The sequence below is a fragment of the Diadema antillarum genome, unplaced genomic scaffold (assembly GCF_040938485.1).
Source record: "Diadema antillarum isolate AM-2024a unplaced genomic scaffold, OU_Dant_1.0 scf00000029, whole genome shotgun sequence".
Taxonomy (NCBI): domain Eukaryota; kingdom Metazoa; phylum Echinodermata; class Echinoidea; order Diadematoida; family Diadematidae; genus Diadema; species Diadema antillarum.
In genome coordinates, this window is record NW_027270918.1 from 1,205,618 (window position 1) to 1,233,162 (window position 27,545).

At 38.1% G+C, this 27,545-nt stretch overlaps 1 protein-coding gene across 1 annotated transcript; it reads left to right on the forward strand.

Moving 5' to 3' along the window:
- Positions 1–24,189, forward strand: LOC139739503 (N-acetylated-alpha-linked acidic dipeptidase 2-like). The gene is made up of 17 exons (XM_071650111.1): positions 1–203; positions 7,048–7,204; positions 7,767–7,895; positions 8,452–8,580; positions 9,529–9,718; positions 10,639–10,729; positions 11,393–11,482; positions 12,202–12,287; positions 12,997–13,116; positions 13,524–13,606; positions 15,191–15,322; positions 17,103–17,188; positions 18,372–18,462; positions 19,238–19,490; positions 20,015–20,096; positions 21,245–21,337; positions 23,994–24,189. Exons 1-17 carry the CDS (start codon positions 1–3, stop codon positions 24,187–24,189), a joined length of 2,211 nt encoding a protein of 736 aa, XP_071506212.1.
- Positions 24,190–27,545: the final 3,356 nt, after the last annotated feature.

A 27,545-nucleotide genomic window follows, 5' to 3' on the forward strand; every position in this document is an offset into this window, starting at 1 on the left:
ATGAATCTTCACCGTGATAACATTCTCTTCGTTCACATTATCTGGGTCGTCGTCGCCCTGATCCTCTTCGCCACTGGAATCCTCATCGGTCACTTCGGGATCGCAGACGATGCTTGCGCCTCCATCTCAGTCGTCGAAAATGGGGACATCGGACAGCTGATGATCGACGAATGCAGTGCGGAGAACATAGAAAGTAACCTGAGGTACGTGGAGGTGACTTTTACAGACTCATAATGCATATTCTCGTTACCTTGACAATTTGTTGCGTCATTTCATCACCATCCGGGTTAAGCTTTACTTATGATTGCGATCTCTTGCATGTTTTTGTTTTTTGCGTTGATAAGATGCAATGAATCTACGGTGATATTACGTAACGTATATCAGAATGCAACAAATTACTCAACGAATCATAAGTCCATATAATGATGTCAATAACAATCATTATTCACAATATCAATTCGTTCACCATTAGGTCATTTTCGATTACTGTCGTGATCATGTCTCTCGACAAAACTGCAGAAATCAATCAAACATAGGTAGCAATGCAGCGCTGTTTGCATGTTCTGGTTCAGATATTGTCTGGCATTACATTACGCTGTAAGAGTAAGAGAATGTCAAACATTTTTTGATGTAATTCGTTTGCAACAGCTTTACATTGTGCAATTGGGCTGTTCGAATTCATTTTTTTTACGAATACATCGACATCGACACGCCGTCGACATTGTTAAAACAATTTCCCAGTTGGACTGAACAGGTGCATGCAGTAACATCTTCCAATGCACTTCCCATCCATGTTAGGTGTCACTTTCAAGGTTACACAATGAAAAAAATAGACAATGTTTAAAGTTCCTGTCCTATAAAATGCAGATGTTGCGTAAAAGTCAGGCGCGGTCTGACTAATCTTTTGACAGTAGGCGATCTCTCTCTCTCTCTCTCTCTCTCTCTCTCTCAACTGAATCATAAAAGACTTTGTGAGTATGTAACACAAGGTGACTTGGTATATTACAAGACAGATTGAACGTGCGATCCATTTACACAGAATAACAACAAAAATAACATCTGTAAACTGCACTAAACTTTTTTTTTTCATTTTGTGTAAATGTAACGGTCAATGATCAGTCCTTAATTACAAGAAGTCTACTGTTACACACTAGCACTTGGTTCCGCAGTGTGATAGTCCACCTTTTTCAATTATCACAACACTCGAATTTGCCAGTGAAACAATATCACGCTCACGTTGCAATTACACCAACGCAAAGGCAAAGGGTTTAATGTCCAGTTAAAGTAGATGAAAAGTAAGCCTCGTTTTGCCCGTGATTAACGTGACCTTTTAATGACTGGCCTATTTCGTTACAAAATCAGTTATTTCGTCGACGAAATGACTATTTCGTTAACGAAATGAACATCTCGTCGACGAAATGATCATTTCGGTCGACGAAATGATCATTTCGGTCGACGATATGACTGATTTCGTAACGAAATAGGCCATGCGACACTTGGCGCCCCATAATATACGGTCTTCGTCCATGGTTTAAACCATGGTTTCAATTGTACCACCTTCGTGAATTCGGGCCATATGTTTGGAATCTCGTTTGGACAGCAATGATTCGATGACCTATATGCAAGTCCGGCAGATGTGGGTCGAATAATGTAGGGTACTTGAATGACACATCTACAACCTATCAGCGGAAACTTCGAAGAAAACGGATATGTTCTGGGCCACTGTGTCTGCCCTGAGAGCATTCTAAACCTTGGTTGTATCTTCGCGTTCCCTGCAATTCATACGTTTTTACTCGTATTATGCATCCTTATTTAATAAAGGGATGGTACAGTATTGGTGGAGATGAGAATTGGGCTTTTAACTTTGTACGAGAAACCAAGAAAACATTTATGAAATAGTACAGAGCATAACATTTTAACAGGAATTCAAAGTTTATTAATGAAAATCGGGTTTGGAATGACTGAAACATCCAAAAACAAAGTGAAACAAAGCGATAGTAATAAAGTGTGGGTCCCACACTTTATTAGAGTCGCTCTGTTTTGGATATCTCAGCCATTTCAAAACCAATTTTCATCAAATAAACGCTGAATTCCTCATGGAATTACATGATCTTTCATATTTCACAAGAGGTTTCTCATTATCTCACCAAAAATGTTAGAAACCTGAAATTAGGTCTCAACCAAAACTTTATGATCCCTTTAACATTGTTTGCAGATAATCACTGTTTTTTAAAGCCAATAGATGTAAATACTCAAAGCAATCATTTATGTCTCTAACCACAATAATGCAGTGAAAGAGTGTTCTATTGAAATCATGTTATTGTTAGCATTGGTACATTGATGATAATAGTTTGTACGTCGGGAGTTTGACTTTCTTTCTTATTTTTGTAATCTAAAATCCAGTCGTATAAAAAAAAGAAACACGTCCAACCATTGTTACTGTTACCTACATATATACTTTTCACGTTTTTCGATAGTATAGAGTTAGGAACATATAGCTGAAACTTTGGGTATCTTAATCGCACTGAGCGATCTAGGGAATGGCACCGATGACATATATGTTCATGACAAGACTGCTCAGAAAATCAAATGTCAAAATACCTATAAAATCCACTACAGATTCAGTGTCTCTCGTGTTCGTGTCCAGGTAAACCAACTTATGTAAATTTTGTCCTGAAATTTGCAAGAAGGTTCTTCCTCTCAAACTCTGCTCAAATATCCTGAATGACAGACCACCAAGACTATAACTGCTATTCACTGAAAGATATGCACATGCAACACTGAACGTGCCGAAAGAAATTTCAGTTCCTCTTCATGCACATAAAAAACATAAATGTTATACAGATATAATCGTGGTTTCAAAGACGTATGAGTATACCTGCGGGCTTCAAGCCAAAAAAAAAAGAGAGTACAATTTAGTGCCAGAAAGTGAGAGTCATTCAACAGTCATTCAACTGTATTTTTTCCCGTTTTCTGAGGGGGTGTTTTCATCAAGCTGACATTGCGTATTTTTCATCACTAACAATTCAATTCACATTTTATTTCATTTTTCGACAAGAACATAGTATACATTTCTCTTTCTTTAGTAACAGAGAATGAGATTTCAGAAGCATAACGATAAAAATGAAGAGTGTACAGTTATTGTGGAACCGTCATCGTATAGTAATTATATATTGTCATAAAACCTGAAATGATGGAATTAAAACAAACAATACGCAAAGTACGAAAAATGGAGGGACCACCAAAAACACAAAGCTTGCAGTGTGTGGGCCAATCTGGTAAAGAACATCAATAGAAAAATAAGTTAATGCACGGGGGGAAAAGGTCTGGACGAATACTGAAAACACGGAGTAACAAATAGACACGTATACACACACGCGAATGAACATGAAACAATGGAAGTCAAATACACCCAATTTTAAAAAAAATAATTATTCTCGGGCCGGATTTCTTAGCGCTAAAAGTACCCATTTTATACGGAGATTTAGGAAACATGGGGGGGGGGGGGCACTTCTTCCGTATTTTGCAATCATTTCGACTATGAAAAATGCTTGCTTAATTTCATATGGACATTGTGTAGGCCCTATGTTTAAGACGAAAGATAAATACCCAACACTTTCTTCACTTTCCAGGGTCATATTTTCAAATTAACTTGAAACTGATTTATTTTGCCTTTTCGATTAATAATGATAATGATGATATGGTCTTCCTTGATCAAGGGGAGCCTCTTCAGTGTTGACGCTGTTCTAACAGCGGGCCGTGCCATTATCATCATTACCCTAGCATTGTCGGGTACCCCATTCATACACCTGGGTTGAAAGGGACATCGAGGGTAGTAAATCTTATACAAGGACGTAAGCAGTGGACTGGATTCGAGCTCGGCTCCTGCGACCGAGTGTCAGGAATCTTATACACTAGCTATTGTGACACGGTTGAAATGTGCGTCACAAATTACACGGACCATACACTCGAACGAAGCTTTGCTACGAACCTCCCGCATTCGATGTAGGAAGAATATAAAAAAAGATAGTCATGACTGCCAATAACAAGTAAATAAACTTTGATATTTCAGAAAACCTATCAAATAACGTAAAAGAAATACGATCATCATAAAGCGAAGGTAGTGTGTGTGTAAGGTTTGCGAAAACAGGATTGAGATGCATAAAGGGCATCCTAACACCATCAAGAGTATATCTCGTTATTCGTGGTCAATAAAACAATAAATCGCTAAAGTAGTGGAAAATGCAATGGAAATAAACAGAATAAAAGTATGTCGCTGTTCTAAGAAGAATATAAGTGTTGTCACGTCAGGGAACGGGAAGAGTTCTGGCGTTGCTGTTAAGATGACCTCCCAAAATTGTAATCAAACTAAACCACTCTATAAATCAAACAATTCAAACATTTGACTCTAGCTGTAAAAAGCAGGCAAATATCACACCCCCACATACACTGATATATTGATATGTGTATATATAATATATGTACATGTATGTATGTATGTATGTACATATATATAAATATATATATATACATATATATATATATATATATATATATATATATATATATATATATGTATACAGTTCGACCTCGATTATCCGGCCATGTCGGGACCGGCGCTCATTCGGATAAGCGAATTGGCCGGATATGGGAGACACAATGTCATGAAGCCCCAGTCACATAATGCTCTGCGTCCGACGTTACGTCCAAAATAGTCATTTTTTCTGCGGACTCCCGCGGATCCTTTGCCGTCACCAGAACATTTTTACAAAACATACGGGGATAAAAAGCGTGCGATACGGACAAATACGACCAGATGTGAATACTTGCGTCCACTTGCGGATATTCTTACGAATTGGTACATGATAGTTCTGAACACTTGCGGAGAGTTGCGGATATTTTCGGGTAGTTACGGATAGTTACAGATTGTTATAAATAATTATGGACAATATGGTTTTCTGTGACGATCCCTGCTAAGTCAGTGTATTATGACAGCAAAGTTATCACATATTGGACCGTCTTACATTGTACACTGGGGAAAACTGAAATTGAATTACATACAAGTTGTGAAAAAATTTCGTAATCTTTTAATTTGCTTAACAGTAATAAAAGATAAATGAAATTTTGAACTTGAAGTTTAAATTTTATCAGTGCAACTCAAATATGAATAAACGTCATAAATATTAAGAATACATAACATAATTATACCACAAAATAAAATACAATATACATCGATAAGTTAAACATTAGTGTAAGAAAATATCACTTACAGTCATGGAATAGACAAACTGTGGTAACGTTGTCGTTGTGCAGCGATATTCATGACTTATTGGGTTATGTTAAGGGGATTTTTAGAATAAAGCAATGCTTATCAATTTTCATGACTCCACTTTTAACCAATCAGATGAGAGGAATCTATATATGAGGTATATAAAGAGAAATAATAAATTCGTTCTCATTTTATATAGTTATCGCTGTCCCACACCTTCCCCGGCCAAAAGAGTGAATAAAATGCTGCAACCCCATCCCCTACCCAAAATATTGCCTTTTTCGAAAAAAATACACCTTTAACGAGTGCAAGAAAAAAAGTTCAGCACCAAGGGACAACCGATGTCATTGAGTATATGGGTGCCACCTATAAAATGACCATTTGTGGTAGAAATTTCATAATTTGACCATGCGGTTAGCTGCCTCTCCACCGCTCCAACTGTGTTGTAGTATTCCTTCAGGTAAATGCGCTGCAGCTTGGCAACACGCTTTTTGTGGCTTTCCACTAGTCTCTGTGTTCCCATGCGAGTGGAAAACGGAAAACGTCCGCAGCATCCGTAACTGTCCGCAAAAATCCGTAAGCGGACGAAAGTGTTGTGATACGTTAACTTGCGGTTAATTTCGGATACTTACGGTGGACGTAAACGAACGCAAACGGACGGGAGGTAAACAATTTTGCGGATGGTCTGCGTCCAAGCTACGGATAGTTCCGTTCAGTTACGGGTAGTTACGTTTGGTTACGGTTACTTGCGTAAGTCAGCATCCGTGGATTCCCTCTGCGAAATTTTGAACATTTCAAACTTTCGCAGGCTTGGCGCCGTCATTTTGCGTTTCTTTACGAATGATTTACGGACAGTTACGTCTACATACGACCCTGCGGATGCCTGCGTCCACGTTGCGTCCACCTGCGTCCACTTATCCGTATCTATCCGCGGCGGACGTAACCCATCGTAAAGCACTGTGTGACTGGGGCATAATGTTTATAGCTGCCGTCCAAGCTGCCGTCCCAGTGCACTGGCAGCTAGGCAGGTAGCGTACCCCGCAACGGTGGTGTAATCTATGCTAGCCTGCGCAAAATTGTAGTCCCTTCTTCACAAAAATAAAGTATATCTTTATGTGAAAATCATACATGTTTTACCTCATTAGATATTGAGAAACCTATCATGCACATCTTATGAAATTAGTGAAATAGATCCATGAAAAGATATTAAAGTCACTGTTTTTTTTCTCAATTTTTGGATGAAAAAAAAAAGTCCTTCACTGCGTGAACGCGTTCGCATAATAGAGATTTGCGGATAAAAGGAGGCCGGATAATCGGGGTCGAACTGTATTATACATATACATTGTGTGTGTGTGTGTGTGTGTGTGTGTGTGTGTGTGTGTGTGTGTGTTATACACGCAATGAGAAGAAGGAACGAGCGGTACGCAGGTAGGCGCAACTAGATTTCAACAGGGACTTTCTTGTCACAGCTTTCAGCTCGTTTAACTCTTTGTGTGCTTTGAATGCCGATTGACAACAGAAATCCTCGTAGATTTGTACGCAGTAATTTGTGCATAGTAATTAATAATGATTAATAGACCTTCATCAGGGATTCAGCTGATGTTGCTGCTGGGCTTTGGTGCTCATATAGGTGCACGTCCGTGGGTGCATATAACCAGAATATCATTGAAGTCAAGAAATGTTGGAAATTATGTTTTGCTACAGCTCTGAAATGTTCCTCTGCAATAGCTATTATGGTCGTATGGAGTTCACCTGGAAATATCCTCTCTTTCTTACAGGGGTCTCACCAGCCGTCCTCATCTAGCCGGAACAGCGGCAGAAAAGGAAAATGCTGATATGCTGGTAGAGCAATGGACGAGTTACGGGTTCGATTCGGTTCGGTTACTCGCCTATGACGTCCTCCTTGCCTATCCGGACACGAATAATCCGAACAAAGTAGGGTATTTCACAAATTCTCAATCAATCACTCATTGAGTTCGGCTTCTATTTTTTTATTCATTTAGTTTTTGTTTAGTGGAAAGACGCTAAGCAAAATAAGACTTAGATATTGTAAAGTTTTCTCTCAAATCCTGCAAGACCAACTTCGTATAATCCATTTTAATGTGAATGTGCATAGATATACGACTAGAAGAAAAGCATATAACATCATGCTCCAAAAATTACTACTGTACTTGCAAGAAAATCAAACAGACATACAATCATGACATTTTTTATAGGTCGTTAAATATTTGCTCAAAGAGGTTGTCATCACTAGTACGTGTGAAATTGAATAAGTCGCCTAGTTAGCAACAGTAATTAAATGCTCAAGGTGTTGCTGTTTTGTCAAAGAATAAACAGATTCGTGTTTCTTAATACTTTGTAACTTCCAATTATCTGCAGGAAAACTACGAATTATGTTCATGCATGGTTCATCACGAAGCGATTAAGTGCTTCGTGGTTTTTTCCCCTTCTTGCAATGTTCAACACAAATAAAAAAACAAACAAAATATAAATACAGGTGATGATAACGGAGAACGGAGAGGTTAATTTCACCTCGGCCCCACATGAGGCAATTCTTCGACCCGAGGATGATCACCCGGATGTCGTCCCGCCATTCAACGCCTACTCGGCAAAAGGGGAGCCAGAAGTGAGTCGCTATGTCTTGTTCTTGTATTCAGTCCGTCAACAAAGCCAGGAAAATATATATGTGATTTCAAAGCCGAGAGGAGATGAAGCCTCTACCGAATGGACATTAGAGTTTTAGACTGGATTCCGAAACTTGAGTCAAATTATCTCTGGTTGATAAAGAAGCTCGACCAGGAGTCTTTATTCTCCATCAAAACATTGACTATACCAATGCGTTTCCTCGTTGGAATGCACCTTGCGAGTGCATGAATAAAGTCATCTCTGGTAAAGTGCTTTAGCGTGATATGGTGTGCTTTGACTCTCTATAGAGTATCATTGTGACTCTAGTTAGTATCGTCCTGTTTTACAGTTAGATTTAATTAAAACCACACAATAATTGATTTTGATGAGATTTGAAATTTACATGATATCTTTCTGGAAGTTATCCACAACTCGGTGAAGAAGTTACATTGGACAACTGAAATCTTGGGTTTGAATTTTGTTTTCATCCGTACAAAGTGCGGATTGCGTAACTATCACCTCCCAGTCTTGCTGTATCCCACTATTTTTAAATCCAGGGCCCCCTGGTGTACGTGAACTACGCGCGGTCTGAAGACTTTGACTTTCTTGCTAAGAACAGGTCTGATATCAACATCACAGGCTGCATCGCCATCGCTAGATACGGAAAGGTGTTTCGTGGGAACAAGGTAAAAGGGAGCGACTCGGTGGTTGTATCACTCCCTTATGATGTAATAACAATTCTAAGTGTAATATCAATCCTATTAAAAGTGTAATAGTTTATTAATCTTAATTTGATAATTGATTCAATTCAATATTCATACCAATTATTCATGATTTCTTAACAATTGAGACAGCTCTAAATGTAACAACTTTTAACTAAAAATGTAGTATTGACCCCAAATATAACACGGAAAAGATATGGGGGCAGTAGGGTATGTGTTTCATGCAGAAATAAAGTCTTTTGACCTTTAACTCCAATTCGCATAGCCATGGTGGCTGATCATGAAGTAACTTTATAAAACAATCAAGTTGACAGGGTTTAAAATGTATGCATAATATAGTGGTGATATGTTTCCAAAGATGCCGAAAGACAGATAAAGACCTTTGACCATGATTAATGATCAATTTTAAATTAAGCGTTAAAAGTTAATGCATTAAGCGTCGATATTACACTTAGGGGTAAAGGTTATTACATTCAGGGGCAATATTATACAATGAAGGTTAAAAGTTATACTACATAGACGCTATTATATTTAGGGTTAAAGGGTATTACATTTGGGGGTGATATGACATTTAAGTTAAAAATATACCACATGTAGGGTGGATATTACGTTAGGTTTAGGGTTAAAATTATTGCATTACGGTTGATTGGGCTATTACATTGAAGGTAGATATTACATGTAGGGTTAAACGTTGTAACATGAAAGATTGAATTGTTATAGTTACATTTAGGGATGATACAAGTGTTGCTTACATCTGCTGCTACTTTTGTGGGGCTTGGCAAAAGTTGACTTTGAACACAAGGTGAGAATGCTTAATTCCCACCATCAACTGAGTGACAATGTAAGTACCAGAAACAAAACAAAAAAAAAAACTTGGGAGAGAGGATTAATGCGTTGAATGTTCCTCTGTAGGTACTAAACGCTCAGGCGGCGGGTGCCATTGGAATCATTCTTTATTCCGATCCCGCCGATTACGCAATCGATGGAGACATTTCGGTCTATCCGGACAATTGGTGGCTGCCGGATACCGGAGCGCAGCGGGGGAATACCTTCGTTAGTGATGCCAAGGGCGATCCGGTTACACCCGGCTATCCGGCGAAACGTAAGAACTGTCAGTGGTGCGTGACAGGATCATCAATGTTTTCTTGACAATATACAAAGAATGTATGTTACAGTACATCTCAGTAATTTCACCATGCAAGGGAGATATAGAAAGAGAAAGAGAGATAGAAAGAATAAATTTTGGCGGTAAAGCACATCATCGATGCGACATCTGTACATTTCTTGTAGTTATCACATAGTATTATCTAAGTCACATGCTTTATACCAAGCTAAGTGAGTTTGTTGAAAGTGTTTTTATCGTATCTGGCCAAGCTTTCGGAGAAACCTGACAGGAATGAATGTCCATCGGTAAAGATAAACAAATAAATGAATGAATAGATAGATGAATAAATAAATAAATTGATAAATGAATAAATGAAGTAATGTTGTCATGCATGATTGTATTTGTTGGTATTGTTGAATGAGGTTTAAAGTCCTATACCCACCGAAAGTTTTAGGAGATGCAATATACATATAATTATATTGAAGTGGTCTTAAAGGCCGTGTCACTCTTTTCCGGGCATACTACGCGGGTTTGTCGGGAGGAGGGATTTTCCAGCGCTCAGGAGGTTTTCCGCGGGCGGACAAGAAAGTTTGCGAGTTTCGCGCTTGTTTCTTACGTAGTAGACACGTGCTACTTTAATAGCTTCTACTTGCGTGCATTCCGTGTGACTTGCGTGAGAGCTTTGCAACCGACCCGTTTTCTGTTACGAGCGACTTATGGGTACTGAGAAGAACCTGCGTTGGAGTTGCCTTCGAGGTGCTGCCGGTAAGGGCGACTACGGGTGAGATACGTGCTAGGTACTGTCATGTGCGGGTCATCTGCGGGGACCTCCGGATAGAATTTTTTTCGCAAGTCGCACGCAAGGCTTGCCCGGAAAGGTGTGACACGGCCTTAAGTTTGTTTTCTCTCGCGTCCAGCGTACATGTACCGTATTAATGACGAGGAGACGGCACTTCCTAAGATTCCAGTACATCCTATTGGATATGGGGACGCTCGCTATCTTCTCAGGTATTTCAATACTTACAAGTGTACCTCTGGGTTTACATATCATCCGTATCACTTATGAGTATGGTTGCTCATTACCATTCTCACCCCAACTTCCGTACTTCTGAATATGATAATTATTGTAATGGTAAGGTCTTGACGAAAATTATTACCCATTCTTCTGACGGATGTACCTAGAATTTTCCCCAAATTTTCCACAGTATCTTGACTGACTGTGCAGAATTCTTGAATCTCATCCATCCCCCCCCCAAAAAAAAAAGAATATATATATACTGTGCATGTACTTAAATGCTGGATCTTTTGCTCTGTGAACGACATGGCTTGACTTTTGCGTGTTAGTGAATTTTGTTTTGTTTGTCATACCATTTCCAGTCCAAAAAAAAAAAATCAATTTTGATAAGAGCTCTTTGTGTTGTGTGAGAGTGTGTATCGAGACAGGTATCGGAATGGCCCCTCAAATGAAAAAGAGGGGTGGGAAATCCGGCTCAATCTCATGTTAGCATTTATTTAGACGAGTATTGGTGTGCCTGTTTTTGAGGTTTTTTTTTCATGATATATATCGACATGAGTAGCTAAGTTTCAACTTATATCACGTCCACAAAAATGTTATAAACCTTTCGGTTCTCTTTTCGATTTATCACCCCTCCTCTGCCCGCATCACTGTAGCGAGATGACTGGAGATGTAGTGCATACTAGTTGGCGGGGACACCTGGATGTCACCTATCGATTTGGACCCGGGTTTGTCAACCCAGAGAGGTGAGTGCTGGGACAGAACTTTGGGAAACAGCGTGTAAAGCCATCATTTCTAATCGTTAATTATGTCTAATGATTTTAAACATTCAGGCCCGAATTCACGAAGGTGGTATAAATGAAACCATGGTTTAAACCATGGACAAAAACCATGGAGCGCCAAGTGTCGCACGGAATATTTCGTTACGAAATCAGTCTTTTCGTCGATGAAATGATTATTCTGTAACGAAATGACAACATTTTGTAAGTAAATGAACATTTCGTCCACGAAATGACAATTTCATTAACGAAACGGTCATTTTGTCGACGAAATGAACAATTTCGTAACGAAATACTCCGTGCGACACTTGGCGCTCCATGGTTTTTGTTTCAAACCATGGTTTCATTTGTACCACCTTCGTGAATTCGGGCCTCAGGGTTAAAACGTAGCACAGCATTACAGAGAGAGAATGGGAAAATGATATGAGAAATGTGGGAATGATAAGAGATCTGATGGATGTACAATAATTCACACTAAGTCTAACTTAATCTGCAATGTACCTGAATCAAGATGGTGAAGTGTATGATTAAGTCGTGTGGAATTAAATGTATTTAATGTTTGTGTACATGCCATTGTGTGCGTAATTTATGTTATGGTGCGGGTGTGAGGTTATTTACGTGTATTCTTAGCAGCTCCGTCTAGTGCTTAATAATGTTTCCATTGAAATATAATACACCATACACAGGAAGGTAAAGATGAGTATTCATACCTCAAGGGAGATTCGAACCACATATGACGTCATTGGCATCATCAACGGAGCCATCGAACCAGGTGAGTAGGACGAGTGATAACCATACCCCCCCCCCCCAAAAAAAAAGTACTGCTTCCATGACAAGAAATGTAGTTGTACCACAGACAAATTTGTCAATTGTTCATGTATTTGTACAATGTGTCTCAAGGAACAGAGGCTATTAAAGGGGATGGCTAGTAACCGATCAGTGGGAATCAGTGGGAATGCTGAGGGATGATTGTTCTAATCCTTGTGGGATTCATTTAAGAGTACATTATTTATCTACTGTTGTGTGAAAATTATTTGCTTCAGAACGGTCTCATATTCAAGTAATGTGCAGATTAATGCCCCGTCACTGACCAGGGACGCTTACCTGGAAACATTAAGCTGCACATTACTTGAATATTATGAGACCATTCTGAAGCAAATAATTTTCACACAAGAATAGATATATAGTGTACTCTTAAATGGATCCCACAAGGATTGGAACAATCATCCTCCAGCATTTCCACTGATTCCCACTGATCAGTTACTAGCCATCCCCTTTAAGATGAAAATACAAAATTAATTAGTCGATCAATCATTCTAAAATCGCAATAGTAGAAGTCATGTTGTCTCCAAAGAACCGACGTAAATGAACACAAAGAAACCACATGAGGTGGAAATCTAAAAAAAAAAAGTTTAGCCAAACATGCCGAGAGAATTTCCGAATTGAACATCCAAACCGACTCCACCTGATTTCCCTTCTAGATCGGTACGTACTGATGGGTAATCATAGAGACGCTTGGGTGTACGGTGCCGTGGACCCGTCGAGTGGTACAGCGGTCCTCATGGAGAGCGCGCGTGTCTACGGCGAGATGCTGAAGAAAGGTAGGTCAACCTACAAGAATTGTGTCTTCTCTGTACTTTTCCCAGTATTTCTTCTGAAAAATATCAATCACAAACAATCATTCGAATAGCAATTAAAATGGAAATGTATGTTGTGCCAATGGACCTAACGTAGCTCCGAAAATCTATAACGTTTTAATTGGTAAATACACTAGAGACTTTATAGACGGTAAAACATATCGAGCTTTTTTGGAGCGTGTGATTCCATGATCCTAGTATGCAACGAACAACAAACATTTAGTTTAGTTTTGTTTGTAGGTCCTTACATTTTTTTTCTCCAGCTTCAGTAGCAAATACAAACGTATAAAGAAAGTGTGATTATGCTGTCGGGTTCTTATGGTATCAATCTACTTTACATTAACCTCCTCATTTTGTCCCAACTTGTCTAGACTGGCGCCCTCGGCGGACGGTTATGTTCTGCAGCTGGGGAGCTGAAGAGTATGGCCTTCTCGGTTCAACAGAGTTCGTGGAGGTGAGAATGTCAAGAGCTGTCCTCACAGATTTCGTATGTAGTTCTGCTTCGATATCCATCACTGATGCGATTCTATAATGAACGCATATGGATTGTTCCTGTCCATACGGCAATCGCATGCGCAGCCAGAAACTTGTGTCTGAGTCATTTTGTACCGAAATACTAGTACCTAAACCAGAGCTGCAGTGGGTGAAATTTGTAGAACTCGTTTTAGGGTTCCGTCAAATTCAGTTGCCCATTTGGTGTGTTCGGCACATTGATATTTCTTTTAACGGACTCACCTTTGTGAAAGAGGAATGTTTCTGACAAACCGACCGGTTGCTCGAGCTTGACATAGCAATGTCCCAAGCGCGCAAGACTGGATTTCAGGTGAAAAAGCTCGCAGCTAGGTCCTCGTCAGAGCGACATATTTATACATATTCATTAACCCTAAAAGGGCCGGGGGGGGGGGGGGGTGAATCATCCCACCCCTCGACATTTTTCGCGACTATTCCGCCGCGCGAAATTTTTTGACCGCGCTGTTCGCTGACTTTTTACTTTCAAGTCTCGCACATCTTTGGACACCATTTTTGCGAAAATTGCGCATAACGTTACGACGCTGCACGAACTTTTATACATGCCTGTCAGACCGAAAATGGCTCAAAAACCTGATTTTGTGTATAAAGTCCATGCAAATTAAATTTTCTCACCTAATCAATAAAGATATGATTATCTTCACTTTCATGGGCTGAAATCAATTATTTTCACCCTGATTATGTTTGAAATTGGTTCTGTCATAAATTTAGCGAAAAAAGTGAAAAAACAAAAGGTCGAAAAACAAAGAAATACATAAGACATTCATAAAACAATAAAATATATAAGAAATTAGTTTTGATACCAGATTTTTTTTCAAGTGCATTGTTAGGAATGCTACAAGGAATGATGTCACCAAAAATTAGGATGCAATGAGCTTTATTTTTCTGAATTAGAGCAAAATTTATGATTTCACGCATATTAATTAATACAAAATATAAAAAATTTAAAAAAAATCATTTTTTTCTTTTATAGTTGGCAGTTTACGCGACAGGTAATGTATGTGCCAATTTTCAGGGCGATCGTGCGATGGATTGTGCGATCGACGGCCGAGATCTCGGGGGGATGGGGGTTGAATCAACCCTCCCCCGGCCACAGAACACCCCAAAAAGCCCGGCCTGGTTAGGGTTAAGACAGCTGTTGATAAATATGCGTAGGTCCAAGGATACATCTGTCATTCAGATACATAATGTACTCACGTAAGACACACATTAAAACCTCCAATTGGGAAGATTATCAAGTACTTAGTAATATAGCATATTTAAAGGCGAATGACTGTGACAAAATATTATCAGAAAAGAGTACACAATCATGTTAAACGCTGGTAATGTGGTGGCTGGGTGTGTATAGATGAATTAAGTAGGCCTACCATGTAAAGATTAGCTCTCGCACTGTGATTCATCATCGAATAATCACGATAAAGATTTTTTTTTTCGAGCTCACTGAATCAAGACATGGTATTAGCGTGGTCGTTTCTGAATCCGTATACTAAATACTTCCCTCCGGACACAGGAATACCAGAAGGTACTCGGTGAGCGTGCGGTGGCCTACATCAACACGGACATTGCCGTCAATGGGAACAACACGTTCCGAGCCAAGACCACGCCTCTTCTGCAACAAGCACTCTTCGAGGCCACCAAGAAGGTACCAAGTAATGTGCATCTACAGACACGTCTTTGATTTTAAGGACCATGACTTCTGCCAAACGAAGAAAAAGAGAGTGAAATGAAGTTTGTGTAAAACCAGAGAGGTGGGACCACCTCCCTGGTAAAACGCTATTGTCTCAAACCAGGGAGGTGGAACACCTTCCTGCTTAAAGCCCATCATCATTGTTCCCAATGAATAGCACAATACTGTTTCGATGGATGATTCCATTCGCAAACAGCCTTCAGTTCAGATACACTTTGAAAAAAAAAATGGTAAGAAATAAGCACATGCATTACATTAACGCATAAACAAGACATAAAGTACACTATTATTCTGATTCAAAGTACCAAAATATTCCAAAATGAATAGCGCCATACTCTTTCAGTGGATGAATCCATTATGAAAGAGCCCTCAGTTCAGACAAAATAATTGGTAAGAAACAAGCAAACAAAATAATGGTTCAGACTACCTGATTGACTGAAACTGAAATATCAAGACTTTACTTTCGGGATGGTCAGAAATTATGAAAAACTGTAGCTCGCCATTTTTTTAAAGTTTTCTTTCTGCATACATTCTGTATTGAAACTCACAAAGATTACAGCAAACGTCTTAAAAAGACAAATGTGCAAAAAAAAAATAGGGCTTCTTGACGGAATGTTTATAGAATGCAATAATTTGCAACCAAAGGTAGTAATCACACGACTTAACAAAGTAGATTTTAGAACGTGCTCTGACTTAAAACTTCTTGTAAATTGTTTACTTTTTCAATTCAAATAGATAATAGTTTATTTGCATCTAGCAAAATGGGAGAATATAATGCAAAGCATTATTATTCAAAGCCTTTGTTGGAACTATCTGTTCTCTGGCCGTTTGAAGTGCTAACATAATATCTATTTTCACTTGTTTTTGATCTGATTAGATGTTCCTTAACAGACATAAACGATGGGCATTATAAAACAACATAAAAATATTCGCAGAGATATGAAACAATATAAAATGATACAGTTTTACTTGAAGTAGCGAAATATAGTAAATCATTATGAAGGGACACTTACAGAAGCAAAGCCTGTAAAGTATAGGTTACAAATACGTGACGTACAAGCCAAATCTGCTTGTTTTGATGATTCGTAATTATATTGTTTAAGCAGTGTTGCATAAACTCTGTTCATTTCACAATGTATCTCTTACACTGATTTTTTTAGCCCTCAAAGCAGAGTGAAGTGATGTTAGCATGTTATCACGAAAAGCTAGGATATATGAATAGAATTGACGTGAATTTTCATGAAAATGATAGCCATCAAAATTCCATGTGGAGATCTAAGAATAACAAAGCGAGAATATTGGCATGAAAAGCAAACATAGAGGGAGAGAGAGAGAGAGAGAGGATCTTTCAATATGATCTTAAATCATTAAAGGCTTGAGAATTGCTTTGAATTAGATGTTAGTATCCACAAATTTCCGAAATAACGGCCAGACTAAACTAATGTTCTTTGCGTACATGTGTAATTATGTTGTCAACACAGCTGAATGAAGATTGCACTCATGGGATTGTGACGAAAACTGTCATTTTAAACAAGATAGATGATGATGCTTCTAGTTCTTGTCTGTTTAGTTTAAACGAAGGAATTACAGTGTAAAAATGATGATCATGATAAGTCACCTAATCATCACTTACGTGGTCTCTCTGGTTTACATGCGATAGATATATACTACATGTGATAGATACTGGATTAATGAGATTAATTTGCAAGATTGTTCAATTCCATTCCCCTTACAGGTCCCTGACGGGGAGACGGGAGAACGTACGGTTTACGATCTCTGGCGGGAGAGATACCCTGACAGCAATGGCAACGGACTGCCCCAGTAAGACAATCATAATTAATTTGATTTGATTTGATTTGATTCGCTTTCCACTTTGCGTTCATAAAAGCAAAGAAGCACACATAACTGAGTTACAATGATTTTTACGTAAAAAAAGAAAAATTATATATTTTTTTTTTGGAACACACCAAAAAAATGATCGAAAAGTATAATACAGTGCAACATAAATAAGAATACATATGTATACGTTTATCTTTGTATGTCATTTGCAACAAATAGTAAATACATAGTAGTCATAAGAACCAAAGTGAGGAATCTAAATTAAATAATATATATCAAAATAGCATACTACCAAAACAACAACTACAACCAAACTTCCAATTATGAGATAGAGATAAGAAGAGAGGGAATAGATGAGATAAATTGAAATAAGAGGGAAAAGAAGAGATGGAGAAATGAGACGATATCGAGAAATAAGATTGATTAATAAAAGGAAAATCTTTGTAATATTTCATTCCTGAAAGGCTATCTTTAAATGTTCTCGCCACAGATTTTCGATTCTTTACTCGAACTAGTGTGGGAGCGTTGTAATAAGGCGGATCTTGATAATGGCATTACCCGTTGGTAGAGAAGTTTTAACACTGATGAGACAAGCTTGGTTTGATGAGACCAAAACATTGTTAGGACAATGTGTATCGCCTACTTAATAATTTCTGAGTTCAAAATCTAAACCAATAATTATTGCAAATAGAAGTTTCCAAATTTGTGCCCTATACACACACACACACACACACACACACACACACACACACACACACACACACACACACATATGTAAACACATTTACACACACACATGAAACAAGTCATAATGTCACTTGTCTTATATGCAATGCATTTTGCATTCACAGTTCATATACACAGATTTAGGTTTGTAACAATGTAAATATTGCAAGCATTAATGGCACTACTAAAAGCCGTCTTGAAAATTACTATAGAGATGAAAACCCTGATTTCAGCGTGGAGTACGTGCAGGAAAACAATAACGTAATTTTACAGGTTTCGAGCCTTAAAGACTTTGAATAGTAAGAACGACGGTGTAAATATTTGTACCTTGGTGTGATGAAAAATAAAGTAGTGCTGGGATATTAAGCTTAAAGCTGTTTTTTTTTTGGCACTGTTCAACTTATGATTGTTTTATGATTATCTTTGTTTTTCGTTGCAGTGTCCCCGTGCTCGGCTCTGGTAGCGATTTCGCCCCTTTCATGTACCGCATTGGTGTACCATGTACAGACCTGACATATACTTATGATTCTGTAAGTGAAAATTTAGCGTATAATCATTATTTCATTAAACAGAAAATACATACATACAGATTTGTCGTCTTTCTTGTTCAATAACACGGCGACAATGTTCTGATAGCAGAGAGTGCTAATATTGTATATCTCTTGAAAACAACACGAATGACTTGTTTGCACGAATCAATTCCGACACTTGCTAAATAAAGCTCAAATAAACAGATTATCAAACGAGTTGATGATTTCACTGTTGTGAAACTCTTTGTCAGTGGCGGGCCTGGGACTAATTTAAGAGTAGATTTGTCATTTTGGTCATTGCTGTCATTAGGCCTACCATTGCCATTGTCACGAACTATATCACTAAATATTTAAAAAATCTCGCTCACTGTGGGAAAAGCAAAGTACATGTAGACGACAATAAATGCACACTTTTAAAAATCCTACTACGTAAATTACGACCTGAGGCGATAGATACCCCAAGGAAAGAAAAGGGGAACATCTATTTACCTAGTTGCAAACATGTTTAAACATATAGCAAAAGTATTCATGTTAGAGTTTGGAATTAAATTCTATCAAGTCTTTATTGCATCTGTACCAGTTTGTACGTTACCTCTTCCCTCATATTTCTCGTAGATCGAGGGATAAACGAGACAGAATTTGACATAGGATTTGAAGTACTTGAGATTTTCAGCATTTGCCTCAGATTATTCAAAGCAACTTAAAAGAGCAGATTAACCAGACTATCAATTGACAGAAAGTTATCATTTACTTCAGAGAATGTTTTGTATCGCAGAGCCTGTCCATTTCGTCATACCCCGTCTACCACTCTGTATACGAGACGTTTTATCTCGTAAAGACATTCATCGACTGGAACTTTTGGCGCCACCGGGCCGTTGCCCGGGTGATGTTAGAATTCTCGCGAGATCTTGCGGACTCCGTTGTGCTGCCGTTCGGCTGTCTCGACTATGCAAACAAACTGACGTCATCGATCGATAATTTGAATGAAGAATACGGAGACAAGATGAGAACAAACGGCATTACTTTTGGTAGGAACGGAATAGAGAATCATAGTATGATCATTACTTCCCATCTGTCGTATTGATCAGACAATGAAATGAATCTATGGTGTTGCCCAGCCCTTTTTTTTGTGACACAGGTTGTTGTTGGTTTTTTTCTTCGACATGTGCGTAGTTCAAGGTTTATGAGCAAGATTTAGAAAGAAAAATAAAATGAAAAACCCACAATTTAAAGAAAAATGTTGACATAAAGCTCAATGACACCAGAAACTGCCATTATTGCGGTTTTCCCAAGAAGCTGCTGTAGCAATGCTCAAGTATCTGGTTAGATTTAGCAGACTGCTTAATATCAGATTAAGAGAGAGCACAGATGCAACAAGGACTGAGTAATTATTTCTCAAACGAAATGATGCAATCACAGTAGGACTGATATTGGTCATGAAACTATTCACATCCATCACCAGCGCCTTCCCATCACCTGTTAATCAAACTCATAGTTCTAAACATAAAACGAGTGCATTTGATAGCGAATTACAACTCTGTTTCCCCAACAGATTACGTCTACTCGGCACTCTCTAATTTCACAACTGCGGCGGAAGACTTTGAAAATCGTCTTCAAGAAATCCATCAGAACGAGTAAGTAAAGACTCAGCTGAGATCGCACTACCGTAATCAGCAATATTTTCTACTTCAATTTCTTAAGCAAGTACTTTTTACGGAATGAATGCATTTTTGCCCACAGGTATTTTTTTTTTTGGCGGACGTTTAAAGCAATAAAGTAACTGATCAAATCATGTCACCTTGAATTTTTTCTCTGGTCGGATATTGACAAAAACAAAATCTCATTTGCATGAAAATTAAAAAATACATCGTGTTTCAAGAAGACAAAAAATGCCTATGATGTGATTTTGATAGCTATTTCCATACAACTTTAGGGTCTGGTTCAAAGGAAGTTTGCCTCACTCCAATCTATGACTTTGTCTTCATTACCTCATTTTTATAAGACTTTTTTTTTGTCTGTTTGTTGGTTATTGGTAGTATGTCACTAGAAACTCACCCTGTTTACTCGAACCAGTATCTCAAAGAAGTGACTGAAAACCAGGGCACTGAGGCATAGTGAGAGAGAGAGAGACAGAAAGGGAGAGGTTAAGTCTAAAACCAGCAAACGATGACATTCGGGGCAAGATTTTACATCTGTACTGTCCCTTTTGATCGAGGTGCTGAAGTAGATATCATGTAATCCTGATTCGTTTAGCGATGGATCGAGTTCGCCCTTATCTCCTAGAATAATTCACAAAATTGACAATCTATGCTTCTCTTGTGAATGTCTCTTTTCCATGAATGGTAAATACACATAAAACTAAAGTTCCTTATTTGTTCAATTATCGAAATGCAAAAATGATATTACTTGAATTGCACAATATCGTTGAAGTTTGTGTTGTTTGAAATTCTTTCAAAAATTCCTTACACAAATGGTAATGTAAACGTTATGCATATTACTCTGCATTAACTTGCATGGAAATAAACTATCTGAATTTGAATTTGAATGGATTGACAGGGACTTAATGGAGGGCACTACTCACGTCAGTAGAGAGGTCGTTCCTTTCATTGTGAAAAAAAAAATCAATGACTATAGCCATAATCTTTATCGCTTTCATTATTGTTGCCATTACTATTCGAATCAATTATTAGATTAGTGAAATAAAATGGTAACGTAATCATCATTTATCGTAATACAAGACATATCAATAAGTGGCTGTATTTATATATAATTTCTTCGACAGTCCTTTTGTGGTTAGACAAGTCAACGACCAGATGATTCAACTCGAGCGGGCATTCATCGATCCCGCTGGACTTCCGGACAGGAAATGGCTGAGGCAAGCGCTACAAGATCCATCATAATCAGAACTCAACTCACTTTTAGATCGTACAGTTTAGTGCTCCAGCTCGCAGAGCTCATGTAGAGCAATATCGATACTGGTTGACCTAAAAGTCTTCCAACACATTGCATTTCGGCAATTCGATATGTTAGTTATAATATTATCTGCTGTGGTCACGTTCTATCTAACTCCTTTCCACTGACCAATACGTATAGGCCAACGTAGCGTCTCTATCTCAAAGTCTCACGAACAGGCAATGCATGAAAATTGTCAGATTTTGTCCACTTCGACTGTGTCCGAAGAGAGTACGTGATACAACTAAAACAAAAACAAAAAACCCAAAATGATGTATTTATGGAGATAGCGCAGAAGCTCCTATGTCAGGATACTCTGTCAGACTTTACTTGCTAGACTAAATGCAATGCTCACTTTATGACTTTGTAACATGTACATGGCCTTTTGACAAGGATCCTACTATCCTGCGTTCGGGGTTTAGGTTTTTTTTTTCTTCAAGATCCTTTTCAGTCTCCAAAACAGCCGTGAGGTTGGGGATGTTATCATTCGATTATGTGCAAACTGCTGCTCGCACGGTACTTTCGCGGATCGAATCTTGACCTAAATGGATCCTGTCTCTCGTATGCGAGAGATAGCAAATTTTGTAATGATTTTTTGAAGGCGATTTACCTTGTCTGTTGACTTTAGAGACACCTTTGTTAACGACGGGACCTAGACGATGGCTCCTCTGATGACAATGGCTTCCGTCGATGTGATTCCGTTCCTATGAGTCATAAATGGACCCCAATGCCTAGGCCGTTGTTTCAAATTTCATGGCTGGAACTCGTTCCTATTCTCCTCTGCTCCAACAAATAGCAAGCAATTTTGCCTGTAGTATTGCTCTGTCTCATCCATGTCGGTATGGAGGTCCTGAACTTGTTGCAAAAGTTGGGAGATCTGTGCGTCTCATCTTTCCCTGTCAAACTTCAGTGAAAGGTAGACACAAGCTGAAATTTAATGGGTTTTACTAGTCTTCAAACAAAATATCGTCGGCAAGAAGCTTCTTAGTAGCGTTCTGGATAGTCGTGGAACGGTTTTCGAGAGCTTCTTCTGTCGTTGCTTTGTCTGTCTTGGAACCCTCCTCCATAGATGCATAACCCGGGGATCCTTCGCCCTTGGTGAAAGCATTTGTCAGAGTTCGGTATACTTTTTTTTTCTCTCGGATGTACTGTTTAATCTTTAGTACTTGTTAAAACACTATTTCAAACACGTTCGTCCGTGGTGGAGATCTATTACGGTGTCATATTTTAAGCATTCTTAAGCATTCTTTTATTATTTATATATATATATATATATATATATATATATATATATATATGTTGATAAGGTAGTCCACGTGTTGGCAAGATAAAAAGATAAGTAACAAAGCTGCAACAAAGTTCATGCTGTATTCACCAACGGTTTATTTCTTCACACAAATTTTCGAGCGTCTCGCCGCCCTTGTATCAACACTTGAGAAAGGGCGGCGAGACGCTCGAAAATTTGTATATATATATATGATATATATATACATATATATATACATATATATATATATATATATATATATATATATATATAAAACGAAGAATAAACCGGTAATGCAATATTTCGCCAATATAGAGTTTATTGAGCAACTCAAATTTTCGGTGGCTTCCATCCACCTTCTTCAGGAGTCTCGACGCGGAATGTCAATGTCAAAACATAAATTGAACATTAAGAGCGCGCACTCATATACACAGAATTGGTTGCTATGAGAGTGCGTACCCTTTACAATGATGTTGCCATGTAGACGCAATGTAGTCAAGGCACCCCACGCATAAGGAGGAGGACATTGACAAGCTTATTACGTAACAATGGTGTTCAATTACTTTGTATTAACACAAGTTATGATATCGACATACTATGTACTCATCAACGTACCATAGGTTACAAAAATAAGTTCAAGAGCGCTCCAGCAATTAAATTGTTTCATGTTGTGATATCGACACATGTAATCATAAGTTACAAAAATAGGTTGAATAGCGCTCAAACAATTAAATGACTCAGAATACAATAATCATCGGTAGGAAGAAGTCGATATAATAATTCCTGTTAAGAAGCATTTCAGTGTCTCACTGAAATCTGAACAGATTTGAACATACAAGTGTGAAATTGATTGTATCATACAAATGAGAATTAGGATGACAGTGTGAATCCATCTATAGAAAATAATACAAAGTAAGAGTAAATTGATTATTAAGATGGAGACATGAAATCATAATATTCGCTTTAATTCATCATAATCTCAGACATGTCAGACAGAATAACCCACTAATTTCTCTAAACACCAGTGGTAGTGTAGTGGTAGTGGTATATATATATATATATATACACACACATCTATATATATATATATATTATATACATATAGTGACACTACTATTTTGTGTTTGATATGTGCTGCTGTCTTAAATCACTGTAAATCGTATTTTCCTATCAAGACAATATTCTTCGTTTATAATAATTACCTCTTTGAAATTAAGAGTGAAGTTTAAGAGTTAACCTGAGAGACTTACAGTTGTATACTTATAACTTTCATACGACATGTGTGTCGAATTTTCCGTTTACTCCTACCCAGACACGTGGTATTCGCGCCAAGCAGCGTCAACTATTACGCTGGTGACGCCTTTCCTGCTCTGGTTGACGCCTTGTACCAAATCGACGACGACCCCGACCAGGTCACGAGATGGAAAGCTGTGGAGAAGCAGATGGCCATCATCGCATTCACCATCCAATCAGCGTCCAGCACATTGACTGACGTCACACAGTTATGAAATGCATGTCGGCCAGTGTTTAGTACTTAGTACCTTAGGTTATGATATCAACATACATTGTGAATGTTCATTAATCCTTCTAGTCGATCTTTCTTTTAAGTGGGTGTCTCATTGGTGTTGAGACTTGGTGGCGACCTGGTGGCGACTCAAGTCTTGCTTGCTGCGGAGACATCTCCGCGACGTCCCCTGGAGGCAATGGCCGGGTCTCGTTTTCTTTGGGGTGTTTGGAAACTTTTCCGATCTCCAACTGGTCTCAGAAACATCTCCGCGACGTCCCCTGGAGGCAATGGCCGGGTCTCGTTTTCTTTGGGGTGTTTGGAAACTTTTCCGATCTCCAACTGGTCTCAGAAACGTCTCCGCGACATCTCTTTTGTTGCGGCTAAGAGAGGCGCAGACTAATTTTGTCTGCAACGTCTCCGAGACATCACCGCAACCTTGTGGAGACCCATGACCACTTACCGGTGACGATGTGGAGGTGTTACGGAGATGTCTCCGCGACCTCCGGGCGAATAAGTTGTCACCTTGTTTGAAGACGTATTGATGTCGCCCTGGAGTCACCTTCTTGGTGAGAGCACAAGCCATTTCTGGGGGTCTTTTGTGTCGCATGAGTCCAAGCGATGTTTCCTCCAGTGAGATAGGCCCTTTATAATTCTCTCATATCTCCAGTCCTTGATTTTGCTGCGTATTTTCAGAAAGAGAGCAATAAGTGATACCTAGTAATTCAAACAGGTTTGACTCGAATATATTATAGGTAAAATTATACAGTAGATGGATGAAATGGATGAAATTCAATGTAGGTGAAGAAATATCGATCATACGGTAAATCTAACAACGAAACGATTTCACGTCCTGTAAAGGAATATCTCACTGAGCGATGAATGTTTGCGAACGTAGCATATTTAAGGTGTCGTCAGGGTTCGTAAACAATTGTTATCAAATTCACAGATAGTTTTCATTATTGGAAAGAAAGTTTGACCATGTTCAAAGGAAGGTATCCTAAAAACAAAACCTACAAGTTGAGGTTTGAAAAGAGCACGAGATGGCCACGGGTAAACAAAAATGCAACAAATTAGTCACCAAAATTTCAAAAAAAAAATGGGACAAGATGAAAACATAACCTCGCGGAAGAGAAAAAAAACACATAAAAAAACCACATGACAACATGAAGGGACCAATGTATAGGAAGATGAGACGAAGCATTATTGGAAAATATCGATGAGATTCAATTTTTTCAACTTTATTTTTATTTCCATTAAATAAGCAGGAAAAATTATATACAATGCATTAGCAGGACATATTTGTAATAATTTCAAAACGTAAATTAACAAAATACATGTGATGATAAGTAACAACATAATTGTATTTTAAAGGTATATACTTATGAACAGTACAAATTAAATCAAGATGGGAATGGAAATGGAGGGTTCCACTAAAAAGCAAAGCTTGTACGATATGGTACCCTTAGAAAATGCATATGAGAACGAATAATGAATTATAAACTACAAACACATAATATGAAACAAAATCAAAGAAACCAATGTCAACTGACATTGCAGTGAGATTGACATTGCAGTGGAGTGTGACGTAAAGGACCGTGCGCTGAAAAGCACTCTTTTGACTTTTCGGTGAAAGTTTTCTATTCCGAAGCTTCGTTAATCAGAAAATGAAACAAGTTTCATCATTTCGATGGTTCGTGAGAACTTACTGTTTTTCTTCAAATGTTCACATTAACGAACCTTGTTTTATGTGCGAGAAAGACGAATGGCTGTTGTTAATTTCTTACTACACTGAATGTATTGTGTGTGATTTTCCATATTTTTGATGTAATAATCTTTTGTGCAAGCTCTTCCGAGTATGCTGATTTTATGATTATTCGTGTTAATCAAGGATTTTCATTACATATTTTACGTTACTTTGTTTTAACCCTATAAAGCCCAAGCTATTTTGACCCCTTCCAGGCCCAAGGGGGGGGGGGGGGCATATTGTGCCCCCCTACATAAATTCTTTATCATATGATGTATGACCGTCATATTTGGCACATGGGTAGAACAACTCATACTCTACATGACTCAACATTTGAAAATTTTCAAGGTCATCCACTGTGGGCGCTATTTACCAAAATATAAAGAAATACATAGGAAATATGCTAAAATAATGTTTTTTTCTTTTTATTTCTTTATCCCAAGTATATATGTTTTTATTTTATATCAATCATTTTCATATTTACCACAAAGGAAAAGCAACTCAACCTTCACTATTTGTTATGGTTGAAATTTCTCAAGATCAACATATGGGGGCGCTATTCATTACAATATATAGAAATATTTAAAACCTATGACAGGGCTCGACACTAACGGTGGCCCGGTGGCCCGGGGCCACCAAAAACGCACGTCGGGCCACCAAAATTTCAGAAATGAAGAATTTGGTGGCCTGATCGGGCCACCAAAAAAGGTCGGATGTTTGCCTTTGGGCCACCAAAAATAAAAGTTAGTGTGGAGCCCTGCCTATGATGTGTTGCTCGGAATGGATACATATTATATTGGTAACATTTCATATTTCCAAAATATTGAAATTTTGAGTTTGCAGATTGATAATATGATAAACAAATGATATTACAGGCAAAGCTTGTGTGAAGATAGCATGAAATAAAAGGGTAGTCTTTGGAAAATGCTGTATTTTCAATTATTTCTATTATGTTATATTGTTTGATGCGTATGTCATATAGAAAATAAAGGAAATAATAAGAAGACCATTTCAGGGTAATTCACAACCATAATTACTTCACCCTTTGTTCCTTCAGCAAATTGCAGCCAAGAAAACTCCCATTTCATCCATTATTATGTTGTTAACTGAAATTAGAACAGAAAATTGTGCAAAATATGACGAACATGGTTGTCAGTTTACAGTTGCCATGGCAACCAGCAATATCGGACATAGCTAAATTATACATCAAAATGTGCGCGATAAGATTTTAGGAAAAGTCACCAAATTTGGTTAAAATCGGGTTAAGGGTGTAAGAGTGGCAAACGAAATGTGCACCCCCCCCCCCTTGGGCTTTATAGGGTTAATGGGATGTTTTCTCTGTGTAGCACAACCGTCAGAAATGTCACAATAAAGATCATTTGAAAAGAAAAACATTATCAATATTGATTGTTTTGAGTTGGTAATCCTTGTTGGCTTGCTTCTAAGGTGGTGGAAAGTGTGAGATGAGTTTGAGTTTGAGTTTATCTATAACAACAACATACTCAGTAATAAGAAAGTTTGAAAACATAATGGTAATTCAACACTACACTTTTGTGTTAACATCAACATTAATACTTAGCACACGTAACTGTCTAAACAATCTAAAAACATTG

Excerpts from the sequence above, each read along its gene's own strand:
- LOC139739503 (XM_071650111.1), top strand. The coding sequence starts at position 1 with ATGAATCTTCACCGTGATAACATTCTCTTCGTTCACATTATCTGGGTC. Across the intron at positions 8,581-9,528 it reads AGGTGTTTCGTGGGAACAAG|GTACTAAACGCTCAGGCGGC; the intron begins GTAAAAGGGAGC and ends GTTCCTCTGTAG. Across the intron at positions 21,338-23,993 it reads CCGGACAGGAAATGGCTGAG|ACACGTGGTATTCGCGCCAA; the intron begins GCAAGCGCTACA and ends ACTCCTACCCAG.